The sequence below is a fragment of the Procambarus clarkii genome, chromosome 76, assembly GCF_040958095.1.
Source record: "Procambarus clarkii isolate CNS0578487 chromosome 76, FALCON_Pclarkii_2.0, whole genome shotgun sequence".
NCBI lineage: Eukaryota > Metazoa > Arthropoda > Malacostraca > Decapoda > Cambaridae > Procambarus > Procambarus clarkii.
In genome coordinates, this window is record NC_091225.1 from 4,898,998 (window position 1) to 4,909,553 (window position 10,556).

General features: G+C 39.4%; 1 protein-coding gene across 1 annotated transcript in view; it reads right to left on the bottom strand.

Moving 5' to 3' along the window:
* LOC138357138 (glutamate receptor ionotropic, kainate glr-3-like) overlaps positions 1–10,556 on the bottom strand; it is a 186,708-nt gene that overhangs the window by 942 nt on the left and 175,210 nt on the right. The window contains exons 9-11 of the mRNA XM_069313787.1: positions 4,060–4,296; positions 3,527–3,705; positions 1,203–1,365 (exon numbers count right to left, since the gene is read on the bottom strand). Of these exons, the coding sequence (XP_069169888.1) occupies positions 1,203–1,365; positions 3,527–3,705; positions 4,060–4,296 (579 nt within the window). The remainder of the gene's footprint in view (positions 1–1,202; positions 1,366–3,526; positions 3,706–4,059; positions 4,297–10,556) is intronic.

A 10,556-nucleotide genomic window follows, 5' to 3' on the forward strand; every position in this document is an offset into this window, starting at 1 on the left:
TTGTAATTAAATGACCTAACGACAACTAGTTTAAATGTTAAATGTGCACACAATATAACAAATAGAAAATTTATAGTTGCCGAGCCGCGTGTCTGTTGGTGGAGAGAACTATGCAATCCTTTGTCCTCAGCTGCTATGTGAAGGACGTTGACTTCGGATTTGGTAACACTCTGGTTATAGGACACGGCTATTGATTGCCAATTTAACGTGACAACGCTCTTGTAACTGTAAGAACGAATAATTAAACAAAGCAAATGCTTTGCTATAGCGTCGTCTCTCGTTTGCACGTTGCTAATATGGCGTCACTGGTCGGAGTCGGGCAGCCAGTAAGTGACCCTCTCCTTCCTCCCTCCCTGGCTGTGCTACGCATGTGCAGCCCGCTCAAAGTATTCTCGAGCTTAAAGTATTTTATTTTACTTATTTAATCAGGGAAATAAGGACTGGTGACAAGTGCTTATGCCACTAAATAATATATTAAGGTGCAATATATTTTTTCACAATGCAAGTCAGCTTATTAAGACTGCATAAAGAAATATCATATGAATTTATTTACTTTGCAATATTTTCCACTATAGTTGTTAATACACCTAAATGAACGAATTCAGTAAGCAACAATATGCTACGTAAATAATCAACTAAATAAACGATTATCCTTAGTAAGGGAACGTAATTATCTAAACTCTGTTTAGATGCAACTAAATGTGGAGAGATTCATGTTTTAGCCTGTAGCTACCGGCCGGCGTCATTGAGACTGTGGGAAGAATTTGGCAAATATTGCGTCGCAATAGAAGCATTAATTGAATTAGTTCTACATATGAGTAGAGTTAGTAATTATTATGGTTAATACAATAATGATGTATTGTAATACAAGAAATGATGTATTAGTGTTTGAAACTTTCCAACAACGACCTCGTTTCAAGCAGGTCGGAGTTCAATTCCCGAATGTCCGAGTAGTTGGTCCCATTCTTTTACCACGTCCCATCCTAAATCCTTATCCTGACCGTTTCCAAGTGCTATGTAGTCATAATGGCATTCCCCTGAGTTCTCTTCCCCACTGTCCTGTGATGACCCAACCATAGAACACTACTAGGTGCAGGTTTATCTCATGCAGCCCATCTAGTACAGAGACCGGAGGGTTCCTCACAGCTTGAGGTGAAAATTTTCCTGATATTCTTTGGACGAAAACCATGTCAAGTGCTCACGTGTGTGGTATTGTCCAGGAGAACGCTGTGGTCCTGCTGAGCAGCCTCTTTCTCGTCCCTGACACGCTTGGCGACCAACTCGTCCGTCCAGTGCTGCATGATGCCGGAGATCACCAGCCTCTGCACCAGCTGCTCAAAACGCGGGAACAACGGAGAGCCCTTCCTAGCATATCAGAAGAGAGGGAATTATCAGGAGAAAGCACGAAGCCATTACGACAATATAGCACTTGAAAGTTGCCTGGATAAGGATGCGGAATTGGACAGGGAAGAGGAATGGTGCCCAACCACTTGGACGGCCGGGATTGATCCTCGATATTATTAGCCAGTTTTTTTTACAAAATAACTTTTAAACACCTTGTGTTGTGCTGCATCAGGAGCAGAGTCAGAGGGAACAGTAACTGATGTACAACTACTCTATTTGGTTTTTCTTTCAGAATAAGGCCTATCAGCAGCAGAATGAGCAGAAAATAGACCAAATAGAAAATAGAAACTTAAGACCAAAATAGTTTACTGACCAACCAGTAATTACATTTTAGTTTTGGTAATTGTCAAGCGGGTAGGGAACTATCTGAGGAAAGCGTCAAGCTATTACGACTATATAGCACTTGGAAGGGGTTAGGATAAAGATTTGGGATGGGGCGGGGAGGAATAGTGGCCAACCACTAGAATGGTCGGGGATTTAACACCGTCCTGCATGAAGTGAGACTGTCGCTCTACCGTCCACAGCTCAACACGGTAGAGCGACGAGCTCACTTCATATATAACATATAGTTTAATATAATATAATATATATAGAACGTAGCTAAGTAAACACCTAACAAATTTATAATAGAACTCTACTGTCACGAACAGTTCCGACCATCATAAAGAGCCATAAACCCGTGCACACCCCAACCCGTTCTCGCAAATTTAATAAGTCAATATTGACTTATTAGTTGCGTGCATAGGTGACATACTAAACATAATAGTTTCCCTTGAAAAGCTTCATAGAAAACACCGACCTTACCTAACCTACTTAGTATGTTAAAATAAGCATCTTATAGCTTCGGAATTACAATTGTTACTTAACCTATTATAGGTATAGGTTAGGTAATAATTGTAATTACGAAGCAATAAGATGCTTATCTTAACATACTAAGTAGGTTAGGTAAGGTCGGTGTTTTCTATGAAGCTTTTCAAGGGAAACTATTATGTTAAGTATGTCACCTATGCACATATTTAATAAGTCAATATTGACATTAAATTTGCGAGAACGGGTTGCACACCCACATGTCCTCAAATGAAGCATTTCCACTCTCCCTCACAAATGCCAGGATGTAACTGTAAACAAAATGAATTACCTCAAAGTCAGCTAAGCGAAAAGAACTTTAGAAGCAATTTGGATAACATATGAAAATGATAAAGCATCTATCTGTAATGTGTCATTACAACATTGACTTTTCACTACAAAATTAGCACATTGGTTAGGCAAATTTGATGAATAATTGGTCTGATGATCTTCTCCCACTGTAATGCTCAACTCTCTAAGAGAGTTTCAACCTGTCAAATCATTTCAAATTTTCTTTTATCAGAGCTGTAAGATGCTGAGACTTGCTACAGTAGCAAATAGTATCTTATTTGTGGAAAACTGGAAAGGGTTATGAGAGAACATATCAGGCTAACATAGATAAAGGTTGAACGCCATTAATCTCTAACTCTCTATCTACAATGAAAGATTAATATTATTTCAGTTCTCATTTAGTTGCTGAACCTTTTCTAAGCAATGTAATGATTTTAGCCGATTTTAAAACCAAATCTAAATGTAATTTTAATTCTATGCAGGTAAGGAAGACGCATTGTTTTCTTGTGGAAGGTGAGAAATTTTAATTAATTCAAAAAATTTAGCATTAAAACGATGCAAATTAAATGCATTAAACAATACAAGAATTATTGAGAAAAATATCTTGGATACTTGATACCAGTGCATGTTCTGAAGACTGAAGAAGACAAGCGAGTGGGTCACAGGGCGAGAACAAATGGCCTGACATTAGGACTGTTAGCCGTGTAATGTAATAGAGCCCACATGGCATAACAGTTTTTAGAAAACTTATCATTTCTTAACCCAAATATCAGAAGATTTTAACGCAAATTAGGCACAGGGGAAATGCTGTGTACTGAGATGTTTGAAACAAATTGTCACTTATCATCACTACAGCAAACTCTGGAGAAATATTCACATGATTGTACGCATGCACAAACCAAACGTAACTTCATTAAGATAGATAATTATAGAGAAGACAATGGTTCACTTGGGATGGAACACAATACGAACTTCCGTAACGTACCTGAACCCCAACCCAAATGAAATAAATAATGTAATTTCATTCTTGCTGATGTAGAAAGGTGTTTGTCCGTATTTGTCGGCGTAGCGGGAGGCTACTGTGATGCTGATGAAGTAATTCATGCTTAGGAAAGAGTACCCGCCTTTCTTCACCTTCTCCAGCGCCTCCGTAATTGTCAGTGCCTAAAAAGCAGAATTTATTGGTATTTCCAATTTAAAATATTATTTCCTGAATATGTTATACTTAAAAGTTAAGTTATAAATAAATTTGAATAAAAGTTATTAAGAATCGAAGTCTTAAAGCAACTGAACGCAGTTTTCTTTGAAGATATCTGTTTTCTATTATGAAATTATATTTTAAGTGAGTAGTGGGCATTATGTGCTATAGTGAATTACGTTCAAATAATGCTGACGCCAATTAAAAGCATTTATTTCGATTATAAAGGAAAAATTACAATCAATATGCATTTTCATGTACTAATCATTGATTTTAAGAAAGGTTTTTGACAGACATCAAGAAAACAAAAAATTACTGACCTCCATTTTTCTGTATATCTCCTTTACGACAGGGTCGGAATGCTTGGTGAAATACAAGATAACTGCACCATTTAACATATAAGATTCTATGCCCCACTTCCAGTTCTCCCGAGATACGAGGTCCTCGAAGGTTTCCGGGGGTGTGGTCTTGCCCACGATCGTCAAGTGTGCCATTAATGAGGAGCTATATCCTGTGATCATGACCACACAGAACACCAGCCACGTCCCCACCAACACCTGGTAAAGTGAAGTCATCAGTCGTAAGAGAACACAGTGATGATGAACAGGATGAAGCATTATTTACCATATATAAATACTAGGTAAATACAGTGTCAATTTCGTTACCCTGTAATTGGTCTCCACAAATCGACAACCCTGTTACAGAACTAATATTTACCCAGCTATCAATTCATAAAATGACTTAAGGGAAAAGTATTCCTTCAGCTGCAGAATCGTCACAAGCCTCGTGAATTACGCAGAATAATGACAAATAAATACGTATTAGTCACTAAACCTTCAAAATAACTTACTGAATCAGCAGTCCATAAATAAATGTGTTTTGGCAGTCTAAGTATACTAGTTTAACAACCCATAATAAGCATGGCATTAATAGCCAATGGTTACTGTAAGTGTCCAGACATGTTCCAACATGGCCACCTCGATCATGGGTCGGTGCATATACAATCTACTCATATTTACAACTTCGTACTCTACCTAACGAAAGGCACCGCTTCAAACTGAGCACGGAGTACTTGGGCATACAATGGGTGTATGTCGCCACACCATCTGGTGGGATGAGGGTCTTTACACGATCCCAACATAATAGTCTTGTCAGAATCTCTCCCACGCCCTGTTCTCTATGTCTCTGTACTCACCTAGTTGTGCTTGCGGGGGGTTGAGCTCTGGCTCTTTGGTCCCGCCTCTCAACTGTCAATCAACAGGTGTACAGGTTCCTGAGCCTATTGGGCTCTATCATATCTACACTTGAAACTGTGTATGGAGTCAGCCTCCACCACATCACTTCCTAATGCATTCCATTTGTCAAACTCTGACACTAAAAAAGTTCTTTCTAATATCTCTGTGGCTCATTTGGGCACTCAGTTTCCACCTGTGTCCCCTAGTGCGTGTGCCCCTTGTGTTAAACAGCCTGTCTTTATCAACCCTGTCAATTCCCTTGAGGATCTTGAATGTGGTGATTATGTCCCCCCTAACTCTTCTGTCTTCCAACGAAGTGATGTTTAATTCCTGTAGTCTCTCCTCGTAGCTCATACCTCTCAGCTCGGGTACTAGTCTGGTGGCAAACCTTTGAACCTTTTCCATTTTAGTCTTATGCTTGACTAGATATGGACTCCATGCTGGTGCCGCATACTCCAGGATTGGTCTGACATATGTGGTATATAATGTTCTGAAAGATTCCTTACACAAGTTTCTAAAGGCCGTTCTTATGTTAGCCAACCTGGCATATGCTGCTGCTGTTATCCTCTTGATATGAGCATCAGGGGACAGGTCTGGCGTGATATCAACCCCCAGGACTCTCTCTCTCTCGGACTCTTGAAGTATTTCATCTCCCAAGTGATACCTTGTATCTGGTCTCCTGCTTCCTACCCCTATCTTCATTACATTACATTTGCTTGGATTAAACTCTAACAGCCATTTGTTCGACCAATCCTGCAGCTTGTCCAGGTCTTCTTGAAGCCTCAAGCTGTCCTCCTCTGTCTTAATCCTCATAATTTTGGCGTCGTCAGCAAACATTGAGAGGAATGAGTCTATACCCTCTGGGAGATCATTTACGTATATCAGAAACAGGATAGGTCCAAGTACAGAGCCCTGTGGGACTCCACTGGTGATTTCACGCCAGTCTGAGGTCTCACCCCTCACTGTAACTCTCTGCTTCTTATTGTTTAGGTACTCCCTTATCCACTGGAGCGCCCTACCAGTTACTCCTGCCTGTTTCTCTAGCTTATGCATCAACCTTTTATGGGGTACTGTGTCAAAGGCTTTCCGATAGTAAAAAAAAATGCAGTCCGCCCACCCTTCTCTTTCTTGTTTAATCTTTGTCACCTGATCGTAGAATTCTATCAATATTGTAAGGCAAGATTTACCCTCCCTGAACCCATGTTGATGGGTTGTCACGAAGTCTCTTCTCTCCAGATGTGTTACTTGGTTTTTTCTCACAATCTTCTCCATGACCTTGCATGGTATACAAGTTAAGGACACTGGCCTGTAGTTCAGTGCCTCTTGTCTGTCACCCTTTTTGTATATTGGTACTACATTAGCAGTCTTCCATATTTCTGGTAGGTCCCCCGTTTCCAGTGACCTACTATACACTATGGAGAGTGGTAGGCAAAGTGCTCCTGCACACTCTTTCAATACCCATGGCAAGAATCCATCCGGCCCAACAGCTTTTCTCACATCCAGCTCCAATAGGTGCTTCTTGACCTCATCTCTTGTAATTTCGAACCTATCCAAGGTCACCTGGTTTGCTGCCACCTCTTCTAGCGCCGCGACATCTCCCTGTTCTATTGTAAAGACCTCCTGGAACCTTTTGTTGAGTTCTTCACACACCTCTTTGTCATTCTCTGTGTACCTGTCCTCGCCCACCCTAAGTTTCATCACCTGTTCCTTCACTGTTGTCTTCCTCCTGATGTGACTGTGTAGTAGCTTTGGTTCGGTCTTGGCTTTATTAGCTATATCATTTTCATACCTTTTCTCAGCTGCTCTTCTCACACTGACATACTCGTTCCTGGTTCTCTGGTATCTCTCTCTACTTTCTGGTGTTCTGATATTACGGAAGTTCCTCCATGCCCTTTTGTTCTGCTCCTTTGCTTTCATACATTCCTTATTAAACCACGGATTCTTCCTTTGCTTCTCTGTTTTTTCCTGTCGGGCTGGGACAAACCTGCTTACAGCCTCCTGACATTTTTGGGTGACATAGTCCATTATGTCTTGTACGGACTTGGTTCCGAGTTCTGTGTCCCAATGTATATCCCATAGGAATTTATTCATTTCCTCATAGTTTCCCTTTCGGTACGCCAGCCCTTTGGTTCCCAGTTCTTTTTTTGGGGTGATAATTCCCAGCTCAACCAGGTACTCAAAGCTCAATACACTATGATCACTCATTCCCAAGGGGGCTTCCAACTTAACTTCCCTTATATCCGACTCATTTAGGGTAAATATCAGATCAAGCAAGGCTGGTTCATCCCCTCCTCTCATTCTTGTTGGTCCCTTGACGTGTTGACTTAGAAAGATTCTTGTTGCTACATCCAGCAGTTTAGCTCTCCATGTGTCTGGGCCTCCATGTGGGTCTCTGTTCCCCCAATCTATCTTCCCATGGTTGAAGTCTCCCATGATTAGAAGTCTGGATCCGTTCCTGCAAGCCACAGAAGCTGCTCTCTCTATTATATTGAAGGTGGCCAAGTTGTTTCTATCATATTCCTGTCTGGGCCTTCTGTCATTTGGTGGGGGGTTATATATGACTACTATACGAAACGAAACGAAATGTACGAAAGATCGAGAAAATTTGTGTTAGAATTATTTATCTTACTTTTTCGGTCATATTTAAATATATATGTCTACAGGAAAGACTGCTACCAAAATATACTAATATATATATATATATATATATATATATATATATATATATATATATATATATATATATATATATATATATATATATATATATATATATATATATATATATATATATGTATATATGTGTATATAAATACATATATATATATATATATGTATTTATATACACATATATACACACACACACATATATATATATATATATATATATATATATATATATATATATATATATATATATATATATATATATATATATATATACAGTTTCGATCAGTTTGTTGACCTTTGCTTTTAATTCGGCTGTAGTGTCCTTCGTTACCCTTTGGAACTTAGTTTGGTCAGAGAGTATGATGTTCATTTTCGCCAGATATTCGTCTTTTTTAAGAATGACATATATTGGCGACTTGTCACCTCTCCTGACAACTATCTCCTTGTTCTCACGAAGGCTTTTAGCTGCCGCTTTAAGGTCAACAAACTGATCGAAACTGTGAACGCCAAGAAATCCGGACTCCACCTGCCAAAGATCATTGGGGAATATAAACCTGGATATGCGTATGGAAATGTCAGGACACACAAGCCTGGAAACCCACTTCGGCCAATCATTAGCCAGATACCCACACCCACGTACAGACTGGCGAAGCGACTCAACGGCCTGCTGACTCCTTATGTTCCTTGCGCCTTCAGCCTGAAGTCTCCAAAGGAATTTGTTGACTTACTGCGGGGCACACGGGCCACAGGGATAAGAGCCTCGTTGGACGTAGAATCGCTGTTTACCAACGTACCTGTGGACGAGACAATCGGAATGATAGCCGACAGAGTGTATCGTGATCCAGCCTGTACTCCTCTTGACATACCAGAAAATATTCTGAGGAAACTACTCCAAGCTTGTACTAAAGAGGCACCCTTTCTTGAGCCCGGATGGGCACATGTATAAGCAAGTAGATGGGGTCGCCATGGGTTCTTCCCTAGGTGTCCTGTTTGCAAACTTCTACATGGGTACCATCGAGCAAAAAGTCTTAGTCGACATGAACTTGAAACCGGCCATATACTGCAGGTATGTTGACAACATTTTTACTCAGGTACCTGATGTCAGACATCTGCAGGAGCTGAAGGAGGCATTTGAGCAGAGTTCCGTGCTGCGTTTCACTTACAAGATTGTAAAAGGATGGGAAGCTGCCCTTTCTAGATGTAACAGTCATGGAAAAGGGCGGAGGATTCCACACTGCAGTCTACACTAAGGAAACAAACATAGGAATGTGCCTAAATGCCAACAGCGACTGCCCAGACAGGTACAAGAGGAGTGTTGTTAACGCATATGTCGACCGTGCTCTCAGCCACAGCTCAGAATGGAAGCAAGTCGACGAAGAACTCTGTAGAGTAAGGCAGGTCCTAGTCAATAACGGCTTCTCCAATGGTTTCGTCGAAGACATCATAAGAAGGAAAGTGAAAAGCCATGCAACCTCTGAAGAGACAACTAACAGAACACCTATACCCCCTATTAGACTATTTTATAGGAACTTCTTTTCCACAGCTCATAAAACGGAGGAAAGGGTCCTGAAAGATATTGTTAATAGAAACGTTATCCCTACAGACAAAAATCAGAGGATACAACTGACGATTTACTATAAAACCAGAAAAACGGCCAGCCTACTCATGAGATACTCTCCAGACGCAAAGCAGAACGCTTTAAAAGAGACTAACGTCGTCTATGCCTTCAAATGCCCTCTTGGGGACTGTAAGCTCCAAAAAACCCAGTATATAGGCAAGACAACAACATCTCTTTCTAGGCGTTTAACGATGCATAAGCAACAGGGCTCCATTAAGGAACATATAATCTCTTCCCACAACCAAACCATCGCCAGAGAAATCCTAGTAAACAACACAGAAATCATCGATAGATACAGCGATAGCAGGCGGCTTGACGTTTGCGAGGCACTACACATCAAGAAGACAACACCAGCAATCAACAGCCAATTATTGCACAACTATATTCTACCCACCTCAAGACTCCGCTCCAATATAGAAGCATCAAGAAATATGGACCAATAGGCTTTCTACAAACACTTCTATTCAATATCCATTGTTTCGTGTTCTGTCTTGTGTTGATGAAATTAATACCCTATTAATATCACCTCTTGTTCTGTCTTGTGTTGATGAAATTAATACCCTATTAATGCCACATCTTGTTCTGTCTTGTGTTAATGCCACATCACCCCTTCCACATCACTCAAATGTAGATATAAAATCGGAGATGCGTAAGTTCTATTCAGTTGTGTATTTGTGAACTAAAGTCTTTGAAAATGTAATAAGTTTTACGAAACGCGCTCGTGTCGCGTCAGACTAGAAATAAAAATGAATTTTGGAGAATTGATTTTTTATTTACCTCCAACAGTGACAAAAAATGTACGAAAGATTGAGAAAATTCGTGTTAGAATTATTAATCTTAGTTTTTCGGTCATATTTAATAATATATGTCTACAGGAAAGACTGCTACCAAAATATACTAATATATATATATATATATATATATATATATATATATATATATATATATATATATATATATATATATATATATTTATATATAAATATATATATATATATATATATATATATATATATATATATATATGTCGTACCTAGTAGCCAGAACGCACTTCTCAGCCTACTGTGCAAGGCCTGATTTGCCTAATAAGCCAAGTTTTCCTGAATTATTATATTTTCTCTAATTTTTTTCTTATGAAATGATAAAGTTACCAATTTCATTATGTATGAGATCAATTTTTTTTTATTGGAGTTAAAATTAACGTAGATATATGACCGAACCTAACCAACCCTACCTAACCTAACCTAACCTATCTTTATAGGTTAGGTTAGGTTAGGTAGCCAAAAAAGTTAGG